General features: G+C 41.3%; 1 protein-coding gene across 1 annotated transcript in view; it reads right to left on the bottom strand.

Annotated features, from left to right (window-relative positions):
* HCFC2 (host cell factor C2) overlaps window positions 1–22,370 on the bottom strand; it is a 64,437-nt gene that overhangs the window by 17,686 nt on the left and 24,381 nt on the right. Inside the window, exons 8-9 of the mRNA XM_049783152.1 lie at window positions 16,887–17,054; window positions 3,422–3,474 (exon numbers count right to left, since the gene is read on the bottom strand). Of these exons, the coding sequence (XP_049639109.1) occupies window positions 3,422–3,474; window positions 16,887–17,054 (221 nt within the window). The remainder of the gene's footprint in view (window positions 1–3,421; window positions 3,475–16,886; window positions 17,055–22,370) is intronic.

Raw genomic sequence — 22,370 nt, 5'->3', positions numbered from 1 at the left:
CTGGTCCCACAATTATATTTTAATTTGTTTATGAGTAGTCTTTAAGTTTTGTATTAGCTTCAGAAGACAACTATTGGAGGCACAGAGATAGTTTAGTACAGGAGCAGGGCCACTTGCCTTGCATGCGATAGGACAGGACTTGCATCCCATATCGCTTGAAGCATACCAGGAATGACCTGAATGCAGAGCCACGAGTAAGACCTGAGTACTGATGGATGTAGCCCTAAACTCAAAACCAAATAAAAGAAAACAGGGGCTCTGGGAGAGAAAATTCCAACAGAAAGAGGAAAAAAAAAAGAGAGTTGCTAGGGCTGGAGCACAAGACTGCATCTGATCCCTATTTGTTTGATACCACAAACAAATAACAACAGCCTCTACTATATATGTTTGACTAGTTTGAAGAGTTTTATAACTGGGGGTGGTGTCATTCCTGGTGGTGAATAGGGGACCATGTAGTGCCAAGGAGGGAAAGAGAGCCCCATTAAACCTCTCCAATCATATATCCATGTTTTGGAGGACAGGGAAGGCAAAGATCAAATCCCCAGCCTTGTCCATGCAAAGCATAAGCTCAACTACTGAACTATATCCAGAGCCCAAAGAGGAGTTTCATAAATTTGTTGGAAAATGAACATAAATAACAGACAAGAATAAAACAGAAATAACTGAGAGAAGCAATGCAATACGCACACAAAAAGGAGGAATGATCATAGAATATTACATAGTATATTATGTAATATTATATATCATATATATTTTATGTATATATCATATAATATAGACTATATGTTATATTATTTTATGTATATTCATGGCATATTGCATAGTATATTACAGAATGTTGAAAGGAGAATGAGAAAGGAGAAAGGAGGAAGAGGCAGTATTTTAAGATCGTCACATCTTTATCTGATATTACTGAAGACAACTGATCCCAGACTAAAAGTCAAGAAGTAGTAAAGTAAGTATCTTATTTAAAACCACAAAATTAGAGGATAGAGCAATAGTACAGGGCGCTTGCTTTGCAAGTAGCCAATCCAGGTTTTATCCCCTGTATCCCATATGGTCCACAGAGCTCACAGAGCCAGAAGAATGGCCCAAAACCTAAAAAATGAAAGTGAAAATAGTGAAAAGGAGCAAGAATAAAACCAAGGAGAGATAGTAGAAACTACTACTGCCTTTCATTATAAATTCTGTAGTAACAATCAATTTGCAAAGTACATAACTATACACAATATGCAATCAATATATATACACGTGAATAAGCATGTAGCTATGTGTGTGTGTGTATATATATATATACATATATATATATATACACACTCTATATACAAAGGATATTCAAAATAGCCTGTTTCATACCCTTCCTGACATTTATAGACTTTTCTGCTCATTATTCTCCTCAGGTATGTGAACTTGTGCCTGCATCATCCTTTTGTAAAGAATCTACTATTAGTCTGGAGCAAAAGTAGTACAGTAGTGCATGTGGTCCAATTGGGCTCAATCCCCGGCATACCATCCCCTGAGCACCATCAGGAGTAAGTCCTGAGCTGGATGTGGGCCAAAAAACAAAATTTAAACAAAAAATCTACTGTTGACATAGACAGAAGTTTGTCTGATAAAAACAGTGAATCTTAGGAATACTATTCATTATTCTCCACAAACACCCACTACACATTTCTTTTCTGTAGGTTTGAGGTGGGGAAGGATATTGGGCAAGATCCAATGGTGGCTCAGGGGTCATTCCTGGTAATGCTCTGGCACTACATGCAGTGCAGAAGATCAAACCAGATTCTGCCATATGTAAGGTAAGTAGGTAAGTGCCTTAACCTCTGTACTATCTTTTTGGCTCTGTATTATGTATCTCTTTTTTTTTTTTTTTTTTGTGGTTTTTGGGTCACACCCGGCAGTGCTCAGGGGTTATTCCTGGCTCCAGGCTCAGAAATTGCTCCTGGCAGGCACGGGGGACCATATGGGGCGCCGGGATTCGAACCGATGACCTCCTGCATGAAAGGCAAACGCCTTACCTCCATGCTATCTCTCCAGCGTATCTCTTAAAAAATAAAAAATAAAAAATAGGGCCCGGAGAGATAGCACAGCGGCATTTGCCTTGCAAGCAGCCGATCCAGGACCAAAGGTGGTTGGTTCGAATCCCGGTGTCCCATATGGTCCCCCGTGCCTGCCAGGAGCTATTTCTGAACAGACAGCCAGGAGTAACCCCTGAGCATCGCCGGGTGTGGCCCAAAATCCAAAAAATAAATAAATAAATAAATAAATAAAATATAATAAAAAATAACTCAAAAATGCATGTGTACAATTTAGCAACTCATGTTCTTTGGTAAAGAAATTACAAAAGAATAAATTCCCTACATCTTTTTGAAATGCATGTTTACAACTTAAACGTGTGATATTTAGAAATGTATTTATATATATATGTGTATATAGAAATACAAGTATTAAGTTTCTTTGAACAGCTGCCTAAGTATTATCTGAAAGTTTGTTTCACTAGAACCAACTAAAGGCTTGGGAATCTATGTCTACTTGTTTGTATATTTTTTGTATATATTTGTGTGTGTGTGTGTATATAATGTATATATATTTTGTAGATATTTTTGTTTGTACATTGTTTGTATATTGGGGTCTGAGAAACACTCAACAGTGCTAGGAACTGAACCCCAGGCTCCCACATACAAAGCTTGTGAAAGCTTCAGTGCTTTGAGCCAACCCCATACCCAGTTTGTTTAAAAATCTCAAAAGAGCCAGTGAGGTGGTGCTAGAGGTAAGGTGTCTGCCTTGCAAGCACTAGCCAAGGAAGGACTGAGGTTCGATCCCCCGGAGTCCCATATGGTCCACCCAAGCCAGGGGCAATTTCTGAGCGCACAGCCAGGAGTAACCCCTGAGCATCAAACGGGTGTGGCTCGAAAAAAAGAAAAATCTCAAAAGAGGGGGCTGGCGAGGTGGCGCTAGAGGTAAGGTGTCTGCCTTGCAAGCACTAGCCAAGGAAGGACCATGGTTCGATCCCCGGCATCCCATATGGTCCCCCCAAGCCAGGGGCAATTTCTGAGCGCTTAGCCAGAAGTAACCCCTGAGCATCAAACGGGTGTGGCCCGAAAACCCCCCAAAAAAAAAAATCTCAAAAGAGGGGGCTGGAGTTATAGTGCAGAGGGTAGTGTTAGACTTGTATGTGGCTGACCCTGGTTCAATCTCTAGCTTCCTATATGGTTCTCCCAACCTTCTAGGAGTGATTTCTGAGTGCAGAGCCAGGAGTAACCCCTGAGAGCCAATGGGTATACTCCACCCTCCCCCTCCAAAATCTCAGGAGAGGCTCAAGTGCTGAGAATACTTATCCAAGTATTCATCTGCTAAAATTATTTTTTGTAATTGGAACTACAATACCCAACATACCATCATACATTTAGAAACTTACACTGTGAAGAAGGGTGTTGTTACTGCCTTGTCTGTGAGGGTCTGTCCTGACTCCTGTAGGAATGAGAAAGTTCAGACTGAGAGTGTACAAATTAACTCCAATAAAAGAATAATAATTAAATTTTATATTGCTATTGGTTTTAGGGTCACATTCAGTAGCACACGAGGACTACACAGGCTTGTTGCTCAGGGGTACACCAGGTAAAGCTCAGGACCCCATGCAGCGCTGGGGCTCAAACATAGGACTCCTATATGCAAAGCCTGTGCTTTGGCCCTTTGGCTATCACTTGGACCGAATTAAATGTTTTGTTTGTCTGTTTCTGGGCCACACCTGGCAGTGTTCAAGGTTACTCCTGACTCTGTGCTCAGAAGTTATTCTGGTACCATATGGGATGCCACAATCAAACCCGGATCAGCTTCCTATAAAGCAAACACCCTACCTGCTGTGCTATCTCTCCGGCTCCAATTAAATATATTTTAAATCATGGGATCAGAGTAATAGTACAGTGAAGATGGTGCTTGCCTTGCATGCAACCAATAAAGATTTGATCTTCAGCATCCCATATAGTTCCACAAGCACTGCCAGGAGTAATTCCTCTGTGCAGAGCCAGGAATAACCCCTGAGCATCAATGAGCTAAAATGTTTTTAAATTACTTTTTTTTTTTTTTTTTTTTTTGGTTTTTCAGCCACACCTGGTGACACTCAGGGGTTACTCCTGGCTATGCGCTCAGAAATCTCACCTGGCTTGGGGGACTATATGGGACGCGGGGATCGAACCGTAGCTAGCACACACAACGCAGACGCCTTTACAACCTGACCACCACTCCGGCCCCTAAATTACAAATGTAAAGGTTAAAGAAGTAATCAGGGCCCGGAGAGATAGCACAGCGGCGTTTGCCTTGCAAGCAGCCAATCCAGGACCAAAGGTGGTTGGTTCAAATCCCGGTGTCCCATATGGTCCCCCGTGCCTGCCAGGAGTTATTTCTGAGCAGACAGCCAGGAGTAAGCCCTGAGCACTGCCGGGTGTGGCCCAAAAAACAAACAATAAAAAAAAAGAAGTAATCAATTTATCAGAGTTTATGTTTTTATTGTTTCGATAATGCTGAACGAGATTGTTGCTAGAAGAGTATGTAAAATTAATCTGCTTTTCCTTTCTAAGTAACTATTTTTAAAAAAAATATATACAGGGGGCTGCAGTGAAAGCAGAAGCAGGGCATTTGTCTTGCATGCTGCCAATCTGAAACAGGTCTGGGTTCAATCCCTGGCATCCGATATGGTCCTCTGAGCCTGCCAGGAGTGATTTTTGAGCACAGAGTCATGAATAACTCCTGAGCGCCACTGGGTATGGCCCAAAAACAAACAAACAAAAAAAAATCCAAAAAAAATTATATAACCCATATATAAATATATATTTAGTTTTGAGGTCATACCCAGTGATGCCCAGGGGTTACTTCTGGCTCTCTAGTCAGGAATTACCCCCAGTGGTGCTCAGAGGACCATATGGAATGCTGGGGATAGAACCCATGTTAGGGGCCAGAGAGATAGCATAGTGGTAGGGCGTTTGCCTTGCATACAGCAGATTTGAAAAGTTCAAATCCCGGCATCCCATATGGTCCCCACTGCCTGCCAGGAGCGACCTGAGCACAGACCCAGGAGTAACTAACCCCTGAGCACAGCCAGAGTAACCCATGAGCACTACTGAATGTGACCCAAAAACAAACAAACAAAAAGAGCCATGTTAGGCCCTGCAAGAAAGAACCTTTGAGGCTGGAGAGACAGTATAATGGACACACACACACACACACACACACACACACACACACACACACACACACACACACACACCTTGCATACAGCCAACCTGGATTCAATCCTTGGCATCACAAAAGGTCCCCCAAACACCATCAAGCATAATTTCTTTTTTTTTTTTTTGGGGGGGGGGTCCACACCTGGCAGCACTCAGGGGTTACTCCTGGCTCTACACTCAGAAATCACTCCTGGCAGGCTCAGGGGACCATATGGGATGCCGGATTCAAACCGCCATCCTTCTGCATGCAAGGCAAATATCTTACCTCCATGCTAGCTCTCCGGCTCCTCAAGCATAATTTCTGAGTGCTTACCTGCTTCTCTCTTTTTCTTTCTCCTTTATTTATTTGTTTTGCCTTTTGTGTGTGTGTGTGTGTGTGTGTGTTTGGGTCACACCGGGCAGTGCTCAGGGGATACTCCTGGCTCCATGCTCAGAAATTGCTCCTGGCAGGCACGGGGGACCATATGGCACACCAGGATTCGAACCGATGACCTTCTGCATGAAAAGCAAACACCTTACCTCCATGCTATCTCTCCGGCCCCTCCTTTGATTCTGCCTGGGTTGGCCAAATGCAAGGAAAAAAATAACCTACCCAATTACCATATTTACTCGAGTATAAGCCGACCAAAGTATAAGCCAACCCCCTTAAATTTAACCTAAAAACTGGGAAAACAAGGTGACTTGAATATAAGCCAAGGTGGAAAATACAGCAGCCACTAGTAAATTTCAAAAATAGACCTTGCTCCAGATCTCCAGGGCTTCCCCGGGCCACATGCCTGGGCAAGCCGGTGAGTTGGGCCCCTTGGTGGAGCTCGAAGGTACCCTAGGCTTTCCCCCATTCTCCATTCAGCTCCTTAGGGAGGGTCTGGGTGGGGCCCTGAACTTCTGGCCTCCCAGCTTCTTGAAGGATCTCTCCTTCCTGGGAGCCTGGAGTCTAGCAGGAGGGGGTCTGGCAGGTCACCGCCATGCTGGAGGCCTTCCTAACCAGGCCTAGTGGGGGTGCGGGATTTGGGTAACCCCAATACCCTTCTACCACCTTGCTCCAGATCTCCAGGGCTTCCCTGGGCCACATGCCTGGGCAAGTATGGTGGGTCAAGCATGGGTTGGGCCCCTTGGTGGAGCTCGAAGGTACCCTAGGCTTTCCCCCATTCTCCATTCAGCTCCTTAGGGAGGGTCTGGGTGGGGCCGTGAACTTCTGGCTTCCCAGCTTCTTGAAGTCACTGGTAATCTCTGTCCAGTCTATATTTTCAAAATCGCTATCGCCCCCGCGCGCACAAGAAACATTAATAGTACTATCATTGAATTATGTTTTTATATATGCAGAATGTCCATTTTGTACTCTGCCCTTTTGCATACCCCTTCATAAGATCATATTTCTCTTTAACTTCCTTTTTTTTTTTTTTTTTTTTGGTTTTTGGGCCACACCCGTTTGATGCTCAGGGGTTACTCCTGGCTAAGTGCTCAGAAATTCCCCCTGGCTTGAGGGGACCATATGGGACACCGGGGATCGAACTGCGGTCGGTTCCTTGGCTAGCGCTTACAAGGCAGACACCTTATCTCTAGCGCCACCTTCCCGGCCCCTCTTTAACTTCCTTAACTCCTATCATCATTACTCCTCATTTACCCTTTCTAACTTAAGTACTGTAGAGTCCTAAGTCACAGATCAAAGTGGTGCCCTGGAGTTAACACCCACCCAACTATTTTAAAAGGCATAAAAAGGACACTTATGTCTCTTCAACATTTTATGGGTGTTTTCTTTGACGGCTATAACTTTTGCTGAATATTTTCTTATACAGTGAAGATCCCCACCCCTCATGTTTTTATCTTCTCTTTGTGAACTGCTCAATATGAAATTTGGTGTGAACAAATCCCTCAGTTTAATGCTTATGTTTGAACCAAGTCATGGGTATTGTTGGAAATGTTCTTATGCTCCCATATATCTGATAGCACCACGTGGCTTTATTTCTTGTTTGCTTAGGCACACTAAAATGGGAAAATACTATACATACCAATAAGTTCTTATCTAATAGAGATGGGAACACACAAATCTTCTAGTGCAGTGAGACCTTACACCCTGAACATTGACATAAAGACCTGGTACAGGCCTCAGAAGAATGGACATTCTCCATTCACCCCTGATCTAGAGAAGACATCTACAAAACATCCAAGGTTGTATATAACATCATCTGGAGGCATTACTCTACCAGGGAAGACCCTACAGCTGGTCTGACATCGATCTCAAAAAAGACTTCCCTTAACACTAAGAAGACTTAACAAAAACAATGACCTGCTTACTGGACAGGGCTTGTTGTATTGCCCCTTAATTGTGAGGTTTGTCTATAACATCACCTGGAAGCAATCCTCTACCACGGAAGACCCTACCACTGCTCAGACATCGTCCTGCTGAAAAGAGACTTCCCTTAACAATGAGAAGACTTAACAACGACCTGCTTACAGGACAGGGCTTCCTGCATTGCCCTTTCATGGTGAGGTGAAACGAGAACACACTCCACATCATGACTTCAATTTAGGATATGCAAATTCCAGAATCTTTAATACAGAAACATGATAACAACAACAGAGACTGTGTGAAAAGTGTGTTGGCACTACGGACAATGTATTGGATCAGACGATAACTTGCCTGAAGCCTAGAGTTGGTCTTATGCCAGGAAACTTCAGGGGTAGGATCTCTTTGTATTTAGGCCAAGGTTATTCCTTTCCATGCCGCTCATATTTTGGTGGGCCTATGCAAACAACAATTGCCACTCTAACACCATTTTTACTGTGTTCCTTTGACTCTAATCCTTAAAATGCACCCACTTAAAATTTTTTTGATCCTTTTTTTAATTTATTTTTATTTAAACACCTTGATTATACTTGATTGTATTTGGGTTTCAGTCATTTAAAGAGCACCACCCATCACCAGTGCAACATTCCCATCACCAATGTCCCAAATCTCCCTCCTCCCCACCCGACCCCCGCCTGTACTCTAAACAGGCTCTCCATTTCCCTCATACATTCTCATTATTAGGACAGTTCAAAATGTAGTTATTTCTCTAACTAAACTCATCACTCTTTGTGGTGAGCTTCCTGAGGTGAGCTGGAACTTCCAGCTCTTTCTCTTTTGTGTCTGAAAATTATTATTGCAAGAATGTCTTTCATTTTTCTTAAAACCCATAGATGAGACCATTCTGCGTCTTTTTCTCTCTCTCTCTCTGACTTATTTCACTCAGCATAATAGATTCCGTGTACATCCATGTATAGGAAAATTTCATGACTTCATCTCTTCTGACAGCTGCATAATATTCCATTGTGTATATGTACCACAGTTTCTTTAGCCATTCGTCTGTTGAAGGGCATCTTGGTTGTTTCCAGAGTCTTGCTATGGTAAATAGTGCTGCAATGAATATAGGTGTAAGGAAAGGATTTTTGTATTGTATTTTTGTGTTCCTAGGGTATATTCCTAGGAGTGGTATAGCTGGATCGTATGGGAGCTCGATTTCCAGTTTTGGGAGGAATCTCCATATCGCTTTCCATAAAGGATGAACTAGACGGCATTCCCACCAGCAGTGGATAAGAGTTCCTTTCTCTCCACATCCCCGCCAACACTGTTTATTCTCATTCTTTGTGATGTGTGCCATTCTCTGTGGTGTGAGGTGGTATCTCATCGTTGTTTTGATTTGCATCTCCCTGATGATTAGTGATGTGGAGCATTTTTTCATGTGTCTTTTGGCCATTTGTATTTCTTCTTTGTCAAAGTGTCTGTTCATTTCTTCTTCCCATTTTTTGATGGGATTAGATGTTTTTTTCTTGTAAAGTTCTGTCAGTGCCTTGTATATTTTGGAGATTAGCCCCTTATCTGATGGGTATTGGGTGAATAGTTTCTCCCATTCAGTGGGTGGCTCTTGTATCTTGGGCACTATTTCCTTTGAGGTGCAGAAGCTTCTCAGCTTAATATATATATTCCCATCTGTTAATCTCTGCTTTCACTTGCTTGGAGAGTGCAGTTTCTTCCTTGAAGATGCCTTTAGTCTCAATGTCCTGGAGTGTTTTACTTACGTGTTGTTCTATATATCTTACGGTTTTGGGTCTGATATCGAGGTCTTTAATCCATTTGGATTTTACCTTCGTACATGATGTTAGCTGGGGGTCTAAGTTCAATTTTTTGCAAGTGGCTACCCAGTTGTGCCAACACCACTTGAAGAGGCTTTCTTTGTTCCATTTAGGATTTTTTGCTTCTTTATCAAAAATTAGGTGATTGTATGTCTGGGGAACATTCTCTGAGTATTCAAGCCTATTCCACTGATCTGAGGGCCTGTCCTTATTCCAATACCATGCTGTTTTGATAACTATTGCTTTGTAGTAAAGTTTAAAGTTGGGGAAAGTAATTCCTCCCATATTCTTTTTCCCAATGATTGCTATTCGAGGGTGTTTATTGTTCCAAATAAATTTCAAAAGTACCTGATCCACTTCTTTGAAGAATGTCATGGGTATCTTTAGGGGGATTGCATTAAATCTGTACAGTGCTTTGGGGAGTATTGCCATTTTGATTATGTTAATCCTACCAATCCACGAGCAGGGTATGTGTTTCCATTTCCACGTGTCCTCTCTTATTTCTTGGAGCAGAGTTTTAAAGTTTTCTTTGTATAGGTCCTTCACATTTTTAGTCAAGTTGATTCCAAGATATTTGAGTTTGTGTGGCACTATTGTGAATGGGGTTGTTTTCTTAATGTCCATTTCTTCCTTATTAGTATTGGTGTATAGAAAGGCCATTGATTTTTGTGTGTTAATTTTGTAGCCTGCCACCTTGCTATATGAGTCTATTGTTTCTAGAAGCTTTTTGGTTGAGTCTTTGGGGTTTTCTAAGTAGAGTATCATGTCATCTGCAAACAGTGAGAGCTTGACTTCTTCCTTTCCTATCTGGATTCCCTTGATATCTTTTTCTTGCCTAATCGCTATAGCAAGTACTTCCAGTGTTATGCTGAATAGGAGTGGTGAGAGAGGACAGCCTTGTCTTGTGCCAGAATTTAGAGGAAAGGCTTTCAGTTTTTCTCCATTGAGGACAATATTTGCCTCTGGCTTGTGGTAGATGGCCTTAACTATATTGAGAAAGGTTCCTTCCATTCCCATCTTGCTGAGAGTTTTGATCAAGAATGGGTGTTGGACCTTGTCAAATGCTTTCTCTGCATCTATTGATATGATCATGTGATTTTTATTTTTCTTGTTATTGATGTTGTGTATTATGTTGATAGATTTACGGATGTTAAACCATCCTTGCATTCCTGGGATGAAACCTACTTGATCATAGTAGATGATCTTCTTAATGAGGCATTGAATCCTATTTGCCAGGATTTTGTTGAGAATCTTTGCATCTGCATTCATCAGCGATATTGGTCTGTAATTTTCTTTTTTCGTAGCATCTCTGTCTGGTTTAGGTATCAAGGTGATGTTGGCTTCATAAAAGCTATTTGGAAGTTTTCCTGTTTTTTTCGATTTCATGAAAGAGTCTTGCCAGGATTGGTAGTAGTTCCTCTTGAAAGGTTTGAAAGAATTCACTAGTAAATCCATCTGGGCCTGGGCTTTTGTATTTGGGAAGACATTTGATTACTGTCTTAATTTCCTCAATAGTAATGGGTGTGTTTAGATATGCTACATCCTCTTCGTTCAATCGTGGAAGATGGGCCGGAGAGATAGCATGGAGGTAAAGCGTTTGCCTTTCATGAAGATGGTCATTGGTTCGAATCCCGGCGTCCCATATGGTCCCCTGAGCCTGCCAGGAGCGACTTCTGAGCGTGGAGCCAGGAGTAACCCCTGAGCACTGCCGGGTGTGACCCAAAACCCCCCCCCAAAAAAAACAAAAAACAATCGTGGAAGATTATAAGATTCCAAGAATTTATCCATTTCTTCTAGGTTTTCATTTTTAGTGGCATAAAGTTTCTCAAAGTAGTTTCTGATTACCCTTTGAATCTCTACCATATCAGTAGTGATCTCTCCTTTTTCATTCCTAATACGAGTTATCAAGTTTCTCTCTCTCTCTTTCTTTGTTAGTTTTGCCAGTGGTCTATCAATCTTGTTTATTTTTTCAAAGAACCAACTTCTGCTTTCGTTGATCTTTTGGATTGTTTTTCGGGTTCCCACTTCATTGATTTTTGCTCTCAGCTTTGTTATTTCCTTCTGCCTCCCTATTATTGGATCCTTTTGTTGAGCACTTTCTAATTCTATGAGCTGTGTCATTAAGCTATTCAGGTATGCCCCTTCTTCTTTCCTGATGTGTGCTTGCAAAGCTATAAATTTTCTTCTCAGTACTGCTTTTGCTGTGTCCCATAGGTTCTGATAGTTTGTGTCTCCATTGTCATTTGTTTCCAGGAAGGTTTTGATTTCCTCTTTGATTTCATCTCGGACCCACTGATTATTCAGTATGAGGCTGTTTAACTTCCAGGTGTTAAAGTTTTTCTTCTGTGTCCCTTTGTAGTTCACATATAATTTCAGGGCTTTGTGGTCAGCAAAGGCAACCTGCAAAATTTCTATCCTCTTGATATTATGGAGGTATGTTTTATGTATTAACATGTAGTCTATCCTGGAGAATGTCCCATGTACATTAGAGAAAAATGTATATCCAGGCTTCTGGGGGTGGAGTGTCCTGTATATATCTACTAGGCCTCTTTCTTCCATTTCTCTCCTCAGGTCTAGTATATTCTTATTGGGTTTCAGTCTGGTTGACCTGTCTAGTGTTGATAATGCCGTGTTGAGGTCTCCCACAATTATTGTGTTGTTATTGATATTATTTTTCAGATTTGTCAACAGTTGTATTAAATATTTTGCTGGCCCCTCATTCGGTGCATATATGTTTAGGAGGGTGATTTCTTCCTGCTGTACATATCCCTTGATTAATACAAAATGTCCATCTTTGTCCCTTACAACTTTCCTAAGTATAAAGTTTGCATCATCTGATATTAGTATGGCCACTCCTGCTTTTTTATGGGTATTGTTTGCTTGGATGATTTTCCTCCAGCCTTTTATTTTGAGTCTATGTTTGTCCTGATTATTCAGGTGCGTTTCTTGTAGGCAGCAGAAGGTTGGATTGAGTTTTTTGATCCATTTAGCCACTCTGTGTCTCTTAACTGGTGCATTTAGTCCATTGACATTGAGAGAAAGAATTGTCCTGGGAGTTAGTGCCATCTTTATATCAAAGTCTGGTGTGTCTGTTGGTAAGCCTTGTCTTAAAGTATGCCGTCCAGTTTTTCTTTTAAGAATGGTTTTGAGTCTGTGAAGTTTTTCAGCTGTTGTTTGTCTGTGAAACTATGTATTGTTCCTTCAAACCTGAAAGTAAGTTTTGCTGGGTACAGTATTCTAGGCAGTATTCTAGGCGAAGCATTTATTTCATTGAGTTTTGTCATTATGTCCCACCACTGCCTTCTGGCCTTGAGTGTTTCTGGTGACAGGTCTGCAGTAAATCTCAAGGATGTTCCCTTGAATGTAATTTCTCTTTTCGATCTTGCTGCTTTCAGAATTCTGTCTCTATCTATGGGATTCGTCATTGTGACTAGGATGTGTCTTGGGGTGGTTTTTCTGGGGTCTCTTTTAGTTGGCACTCTTCGGGCATACAGGATTTGATCGCATGCATTCATTAGCTCTGGCAGTTTCTCTTTAATGATGTTCTTGACTGAATCAACAGATTCTTCCTGGAGATTTTCTTTTTATTTTTTTATTTGTATTCAGTTTATTTAAATAAGGATAAAGCTACTGAAGAGTTTTTACATATAAAATGTACAAGGCTTAATAACCTTTTTGTACCAAATTATAAGCATTTAATAAAAGAGCACACTTAAAAAAACACTTGACCTTTTGTAGCCTCAAAAAATTACTGAGTCTCTGGGACTCCAATGATTCTTAAGTTGTTTCTATTGAGCTTATCATAGACTTCTATTTTCATCTGTTCCCATTCTTTGAGTAATTTTTCCATTGTTTGATCATTTGCTTTGAGGCTTTTTTCCAATTTCTTCTGCTGTATGGAATTGTTATGCATCTCATCTTCCAGTGTACTGATTCTATCCTCAGCTGCTGTTAACCTGTGGGAAAGCTAATCATGTTTTTCTTCAATTCATCTACTGAGTTTTTCAGACCTGTTATTTGATCTGAAATTTCAGTTTGGAGTTTTCTCATTTCTATCTTCATATTCTCTTGATTCTTATTAGTGTTCTCTTCTATACTTTGTTTGAGTTCTTTGAACATCTTCCATATTGCAACTCTAAACTCCTTATCTGAGAGACTGAGTAGGTGGTTGGTCGGGCTCAAGTCATCAGAGTTGCCATCTTCATTCTCTATGTCTGGCACTGGCCCGCGTTGTTTCCCCATTGTCGCACTTGTATTGCGGGTTTTTCTACGTGTTGTAGTTGTATTCATCGGCTAAATGATGTGCACCGTAGCGAAGAGGAGCGGAGCAACCGTGCTCCTCTGGCTCCTCCCTTTCCAGGTGTGTCGACTCACCTCCACGGAAGGCTCACGGGAAGGCAGGCTCCACGAAGGCTCAAGGGAAGGCAGGCTGCAGATGAGCCGCACCCATGATGAAATCAGGCCGAAAATGCAAGACAGCAGAGAAGAGAGGCAGAAGGGTGCTGGCATCTGAGATCCAGCGGAGTTCAGTGGCTCCTCCCCACTTAAAAATTGAGGTTAAATGCACCCACTTAGGGGCCGGACAGATAGCATGGAGGTAAGGCATTTGCCTTTCATGCAGGAGGTCATCGGTTCGAATCCCGGAGCCCCATATGGTCCCCCATGCCTGCCAGGAGCAATTTCTGAGCCTGGAGCCAGGAATAACCCCTGAGCACTGCCGGGTGTGACCCAAAAACCACACACACACACAAAAAAAAATGCACTCACTTAAAATTTGAGGTTAATTTAAGCTAATATGCATGTTCATGGAAATGTAAAAAATACTATGACTCTAATGTTTAAGGAGTTACATAAGTTTTATGGCTTTAGAGTGCCTTGTGTGCTGTTAAGAAATATTATAATGTGCTACAATCTGGGGACTTGAGGGACAAAGTAATTGTACATGGATTCTGTTTTATTTATCTTAACGTTCTTTGGCTGAAAGTTCAAAGTTAAGATATCAGCAAGGGGACTTCTTCTGAGAATTATGTTATGGCTGATTGTCCTTCCACTGTAACTTTAACTTGTCCTCTTTCTTTGCATCTTTGGTTCTCATAATTCAAAATAAAAAAATTTAAAGAAATTTCAAAAATAAAAATATATACCCAAAACAATTATAATAATTGAGGAATCAGTAGTAGGTTAAATGCTTTTCAATATTTATTGCTAAAGAAAAACTAAACACTAGCAACAATAACTTTAAAACTTTAAATAAAATGCAGAAAACAGTAGCTTAACAGGTAATCAAGCTAAATCATAAAGGTTAAAATCCTACAAAACTGAATTCCTCCCCTCATCATCTGTATGTCCAAACAGAGCTTCAGCTGTATCTCAGGTGAGGGTATCAGCATAAACATTGTCAGCATCACTGAGTTCGCAGATTATCATCACCTGCAATATCATCAATTGCTGTTGGTCTCATACAAAGTGCAGAATATTGTGGGTTAAATAGTTAAGTGGCATACAGTCCAGTTCAGCCGCCTACCTCTTCAGCTCAGCCATGACTTGTGGACTGAGCTGAAGCACCACCCCCTCCAGCAGACGGCAGAAGAGGACTGGAGACAATGTGCATTTGATCAGTGTGCACCAAATCAAATAACCTGTAGGACCCAAGTATAAGCCTAGTTTGGATTTTTTTGCACAAATTTTGTGGTGGAAAACTTGGCTTATACTCGAGTATATACACGGTACTATCTTTGTGACCCCTAACTATAATTTTCAAGCTAAATTATTTGACTTTGTGTATGTAGGCTGAGGGTGGTGCCAGAGATTAAGCCCAAGGCTTCGGGGCAGAGAGATAGCATGGAGGTAAGGCGTTTGTTTGCCTTTCATGCAGAAGGACAGTGGTTCGAATCCCAGCATCCTGTATGGTTCCCTGTGCCTGCCAGGGGCAATTTCTGAGCATAGAGCCAGGAGTAACCCCTGAGCGCTGCCAGGTGTGACCCAAAAACAAAACAAACAAACAAACAAACAAAAAAGAAAAACACAAGGCTTCACATAATGTAAAGTCAAGTGTTCTACTCTAAGCTGCATCTCTAGTTCAATAGCTAAAATATTTATAAGAAAAAAAATATGGACTGGAGCAATGGTACGGTAAGTAAGGCATCTGTCTTGCTGGTGCTAGCCTAGGACGGACCACAGGGCTCGATTCCCCAGCATCCCATAAGGCCCCACAGACCAGGAGTAATTTCTGAGCACATGGCCAGAAGTGACCCTAAGCGTCACCAGGTGTGCCCTCCCCCCCAAAAAAAGAAATTTTTATAAGAGAAAAATAAAGCCATCTCCTAAAGTCACATAGTATGTAAGTTCAGAAAATACATCAAACTAACCACAGAAAAACAGTCCCAACTACCAGTCCAAATCTTATATGTCACAAGGGAGAGAGTCAAGTTTCAGAGAAGAAATGCAACATATCAAAAAAAAAAGGGGGGGGGGGGGAGGCTGGAGAGAAAGCATGGAGGTAAGGCATTTGCCTTTCATGCAGGAGATCATTGGTTCAAATCCCGGTGTTCCATATGGTCCCCCGTGCCTGCCAGGAGCAATTTCTGAGCCTGGAGCCAGGAGTAACCCCTGAGCACTGCCGGGTGTGACCCAAAAACCACAAAAAAAAAAAAAAAGAAATGGGGCACTAGAGGTAAGGTGTCTGCCTTGCAAGCGCTAGCCAAGATCCCCGACGTCCATATGGCTCCCCCCAAGCCAGGGGCAATTTCTGAGCTCTTAGCCAGGAGTAACCCCTGAGCATCAAGCGGGTGTGGCCCAAAAAATCAAAAAGAAAAAGAGAAATGCAACATAACTAATTTTTTTGTTTTGCTTTTGTTTTTTATAGACCTGGCAACGCTCAGGGATTTCTCCTGACTCTGCGCTCAGAAATTGCCCCTGGAAGGCTCAGGGGACCATATGGGATGCCAGGAATAGTATCCGGATCCATCCCAGGTCAGTTGCCCTAAAGCTGTGCTATCGCTCCAGCCCCAGCATATCTGATTTTAACAGGCACAAACTATCAGTTCATAAACTGTCTTCTATTGGGGAATTGTGGAGTGAAGGGAGAGAAAGGTTTGGACCACACCTGCTGATGTCTGGGAGAATTACTCCTAATAGAGCTCAGGGAACCATACAGAAGAAGATGAATAAGAAGAAAAAGAGGGGCCGGGAAGGTGGCGCTAGAGGTAAGGTATCTGCCTTGCAACTTGCAAGCGCTAGCATAGGACGGACAGTGGTTCGATCCCCCGGCATCCCATATGGTCCCCCCAAGCCAGGGGCAATTTCTGAGCACATAGCCAGGAGTAACCCCTGAGCGTCAAACAGGTATGGCCCAAAAAACCAAAAAAAAAAAAAAAAAAAAAGAAAAAGAAGATGGAACCTGAGGTTCTCACCTGTAAAGTACATACTGAAGTGCCCCTGATCTCACAATATTGCCTAAGCTAGATCTAATCACAGGTTTTTCTTGAGCACATCTATTCTGAAAGCACATGAGCAGGCCTACTCTAAGTGTGAACATGGTCTTACCTTGCATATTTGGGGCTGGTGAAGTATCTGGCAATGCAGCTTGGTAGGGCATGTCCGTGTTCAATTGCAAGAGGTAACCCTCTACTGTAGGCACCTCATCCCACTTGACATGGAAAGAGTTGGTCGTGGCTTTGATCAGCTGTACTTGTGAAGGTGCTGGTGGTTTCTCTAAACAACATCAATATTAAGCATTTGAGATGGAGATGCATAAGTAATTCTTCCACATGTACAATTTGAGTGAACTTGGAGCTTTGAAAACAGCATCAATGAGGGGAAATTTTACTCACAAAAAAACAACAACAACACAGGTATAAGTAAAATAAATTAAAAACAGTCTGGTGTTATAACTGACTTTAAAAAAAATACAGTCATGGCGGGGCCAGAGAGATAGCATGGAGGTAAGGTGTTTGCCTTTCATGCAGAAGGTCAGTGGTTCGAATCTGGCATCCCATATAGTCCCCTGAGCCTGCCAGGAGCGATTTCTGAGCATAGAGCCAGGAGTAACCCCTGAGCACCGCTGGGTGTGACCCAAAAACCAAACCAAAACAAAACAAAAATCCAGTCGTGGGGTCAGAGAAATAGCACAGCGGTAGGGTGTTTGTCTTAGACACAGAAGGACAGTGGTTCAAGTTCAAATCACAGCATCCCATATGGTTCACCAAGACTGCCAGGGACGATTTCTGAGCGTAGAGCCAGGAGTAACCCCTGAGCACTTCTGGGTGTGACCCCAAAACAAAAACAAAACATAGTCTAGGGCTGGAGCGAATGCACAGCAGTAGGGCAGGCCTTGCATGCAGCCAACCCAGGATCTGTCCTAGCATTCGATTCCCAGCATCCCATTTGGTCAACTGAACCTGCCAGGAGTGACTTCTGGGTGCAGAGCCAGGAGTAACCCGAGCGCCTCCGGGTGTGACCCAAAAACCAAAGAAAAAATTCAGTCTTGTTTTCGGATTCTTATTTAATTGCTTATATAAACAAATTTACAAACAATCTAGTTTCAAAGGTACTTACCAGATTCAGAATCAGTAACAACAACAAAAAAATGTTTAGCTCTATGAAAAATTATACTTACATTATTTTATTTTTAAATTGTATTTTATTAAAAACCATTGTGATCTAAAAAGTCCTTCATTGTTAAATTCAGATATACATGAGTCAGGGCCATTCCTACAACTAGTATCGACCTCTTTCCATCAATGAACCCAAAGTACATCCTATATCATCACCCTTAGCCATTTTACTTGCATTTTAAGTCTTTAATTTTATGGGTCAATTTTTAACCAAGAGCACATATGTCAGAAATAATATTAATATTGGTAAAAATGACTATGTAATGGTAAATGGTAAAAAAATCAAGGTATTTAAAGCATTAGTGCTTTAAAATTAAAATATTGTCAAAATTGTTACTTAGTATAAAATAGTAGCAACATTTCCAAAGCCAATAACAGAGAGACTATTAGCTGAAAAAAAAGGACTTCATCTTCTCCTTTTCTCTGTATACTATGTCAGGGGCCATCCAATTCTTTGATCAGTTGAAAAACTTCTTCTTGCACATTGGAATCTATAAACTATAAATTAATCCATACAAACAAGTCTAATAACTATCTCCTTGTATAGATTAAAGTAAGAATTAACAAAAAAGTGACTCATGAGTCAGATTCAGTCCATGTCTATTTTTGTAAATAAAGTTTTATTTAAACAGCACTCTCCTCACTTGTCCACACACTGTCGATGCCTGCAGTGGGGAGGGTTACATTGGGATCTGGGTCATACCTGACCATGTTCAGGAGCCATTTCTCACTCTGTTCAGGAGTGACCCCTTGGCATTGTTTGAGAGATTAGTTCTCACTTCATCAGCACATATAATGAAATTAGGATTGTTTGAGAGATTATATATTTGTGCCAGGGACTGAACTGAGATCAGCCACATCAAAGCAAGCACTTTACCTTCTGTACTCTCTCTAGACCTGCCTATAATTTGTTTTACTTAAAACAGCATAAGTGACTAGGTATAACAGATCATACAGCTCATTAAAATGTTCCTAAAATTTCCTAAAATTTCTACTAGCTAGGTCTTTCCAGAAAAATGTTGATTGTTTTAGAGAATAACTTATTTTTCAACTACTGATGTATAAATTCTTCAATGATAGCATCTACAATCCAGTTTTAAAATATTTCTTTTTGGGCCAGAGAGATAGCACAGTGGTAGGGCATTAGCCTTGCACGCAGTCAACGCAGGACAGATGGTGGTTCGAATCCAGCATCCCATATGGTCCCCTGAGCCTGCCAGGAGCGATTTCTTTTTTTGTTTGTTTGTTTGTTCTTTTTTAGGTTTTTGGGTCACACCCGGCAGTGCTCAGCGGTTACTCCTGGCTCCACGCTCAGAAATTGCTCCTGGCAGGCTCAGGGGACCATATGGGACGCCGGGATTCGAACCAATGACCTTCTGTATGAAAGGCAAATGCCTTACTTTCATGCTATCTCTCCGGCCCCTGGGAGCAATTTCTGAGCACAGAGCCAGGAGTAACCCCTGAGCACTGCTGGGTGTTACCCTAAAACCAAAAAAGAAAAAAGAAAAAATGTTGACCCACAGCTGAACAAAAGCAATAATGAGATTAGCCCATAAAGTATCAGTGGCAACAGAAGGAATAGGAAAAGAAAACTGCAAAAAAAAAAATCAATTAAATAAATCAATCAAGAAAATATCCAGACTAAAGAGTTTACAAAGGAAAAGTTACACACTGAGTTGTCAGCATAATGAATTAAATACAGACCAACAAGAAATAGCATCAGAAAATTTAAGAACAATGCAGACATACATACAAAAGAAAACTAAAACCCAGGAGAGGAAAGGGAGGAAGCGGGCCGAAGAGATAGCATGGAGCCAGGGTGTTTGCCTTGCAAGCAGAAGGACAGTGGTTCGAATCTCAGCATCTCATATAGTCCCCGAGCCTGCCACGGGCTATTTCTGAGTGTAGAGCCAGGAGTAACCCCTGAACACTGCTAGGTGTGACCCCCCAAAAAAAAAAACCTTAAGAAAAAAAAAGAAAAAGGGAGAAGGATCATAATAAAAAGACAAATGAAACAAAGACAAAGACAAATGAAAAAAAGATAACGGAACAAAAAAATGAGAAGTAGTTTGCTTTCCTCAACAAAAATATAAAACACTTGAAAATGATAGATCAATGCTTTTAAGCCTCTGAAGACAAATGATTTCCAATATAGAATTTTATTCCATGCATAATGCCAGTTGATGTCAGAAGACTGAACATATTTTCAAATAATGCAAGATCTCTATACAAACTGTTACCCCTTTTCCTGGGATGTATTCCCCATACAAAAATGAGAATGTGGGGGCCGGAGAGATAGAAGTGTTAGGGCATTTGCCTTGCATATGGCTGACCTGGGACAGACCCGGTCCGATTCCTGGCATCCCATATGGTCCCCTGAGCATGCCAGGAGCAATTTCTGAGCACAGAACTGGCTCAGTAACCCCTGAGCATCACCAGTGTGGCCCAAAAACCAATCAATTAATAAATAAACTGCAAAAAAAGTGAAAATGTAAACTAAGGTAATGGGAAAATATGAGATCCAGGAAACAGGAACTCTGGCACAGGTGAGAGACAAAAGGTCACAACCAAGAAGATAGTGTAGACTTGAGATAAGAGCTGTGCTCAACTAATGGAGGGCAACCATCCTAGAGAGGTCGTGAGAGATTTCTTCAAGACCATGAAATACAATAAGAGTATCTGATGTATCTAACCACTATGAGAAAAGTTAAGAACAATAACAGAAAGCATGAATTGAATCAGTGGTAAATACTTTTTTGTTTTGTTTTGTTTTTTTTCGGGCCACACTCGTTTGATGCTCAGGGATTAATCCTGGCTAAGCGCTCAGAAATTGCCCCTGGCTTGGGGGGACCATATGGGACACTGGGGGATCGAACCGTGGTCGCGATCTTTCCTTAGCTAGCGCTTGCAAGGCAGACATCTTACCTCTAGCACCACCTCACTGGCCCCAGTGGTAAATACTTTTAAATCTAAAACAAATATATGTCTCTATTGATGCAGGGCAAATAAAAATTTATGGAAGTAAGGTAGTCTCAATAATATCTACCTGGTTCAGATCTGAAGTGTTGGTATAGTTATCATGTAAATAAAAAAGACTCATGGGGTAATCATGGGGTAACTGTATTGAGATAAGGAGAGCAGGAAAGGTACTTAGGAGTTGAGAAATGGTGGAAGGAAGAAGAAATCCCTAACATAAATATATATGTTTAGGAATCTATATTTATGCCTAAACTAAAAAAAAACAAAAAACAAACAAAAAAAAAAACAAAGAATTGATATATGATATAATACACCACATAAGGAGTTAAGGAAACACATCCTGAAAGAAATTGAGTTTCATTGAAAGCTGATACTCATAAAGCAAAGAAAATGGCAGGAAGGTGGGAGTAAAAGGCAACTATTGTTCATAAACATAGAATTATATTCTCTTGCCTATGATAGCAAGTGAGCAAAATGTAACTCAAAGTAAAAAAAAAAAGGCAAAGAGGAACCCTTATATATACTCCCTCCTATCCACAAACTGAGGTCACCTGATTAACTTTGGGTTTGGGTCACATCCAACAGTGCTTACTCCTTGCTCTACTCACGATCATACCTGGAGAACTTGGGGCCATATGTAGTGTTGGGATTGAACCCAGGTAGGCTGTATAAGGTAAGCTTTGTGGAGTAAGGTAAGCACTCTCCCTGAAGTTTTGATACTTCTACACTCTCTCCCCTTTCACTAAGCTCAAATCTGTTTCCAAATATGCCAGATAGGGGGGTTGGAGCAATAGCACAATAGGTAGGGTGCTTGCCTTACAATCAGCCAAACCAAGTTTGATTCCTGGTATCCATATGGTCCCTCAAGCACTGTCAAGAATAATTCCTGAGTGCAGAGCCAGAAAGAACCCCTGAGCACAGCTGGGTATGGCCCAAAAATTAGAGAGAAAAAAGGAAAGAAAATGGAAGGAGGGAGGGAAGGAAGGAAGGAGGAAGGGAGGGAGAGATAGAAAAAGAAAGAAAGAGAGAGAGAGAGAGAGAGAGAAAGAAAGAAAGAAAGAAAGAAAGAAAGAAAGAAAGAAAGAAAGAAAGAAAGAAAGAAAGAAAGAAAGAAAGAAAGAAAGAAAGAAAGAAAGAAAGAAGAAGAAGGGAGGGAGGGAGGGAGGGAGGGAGGGAGGGAGGGAGGGAGGGAGGGAGGGAGGGAGGGAGGGAGGGAGGGAGGGAGAGAGAGAGAGAGAGAGAGAGAGAGAGAGAAAGAAAGAAAGAAAGAAAGAAATAAAGAAAGAAAGAAAGAAAGAAAGAAAGAAAGAAAGAAAGAAAGAAAGAAAGAAAGAAAGAAAGAAAGAAAGAAAGAAAGAAAGAAAGAAAGAAAGAGAGAGAGAGAAAGAGAGAAAGAAAGAGAAAGAGAGAAAGAAGAAACCAAGTCTAGATAGTC

This window comes from Suncus etruscus, chromosome 11 (genome assembly GCF_024139225.1).
Source record: "Suncus etruscus isolate mSunEtr1 chromosome 11, mSunEtr1.pri.cur, whole genome shotgun sequence".
Taxonomy (NCBI): Eukaryota; Metazoa; Chordata; class Mammalia; order Eulipotyphla; family Soricidae; genus Suncus; species Suncus etruscus.
The sequence above is the reverse complement of the archived record's forward strand: the minus strand, read 5'-3'. Positions and strand labels throughout refer to the sequence as shown.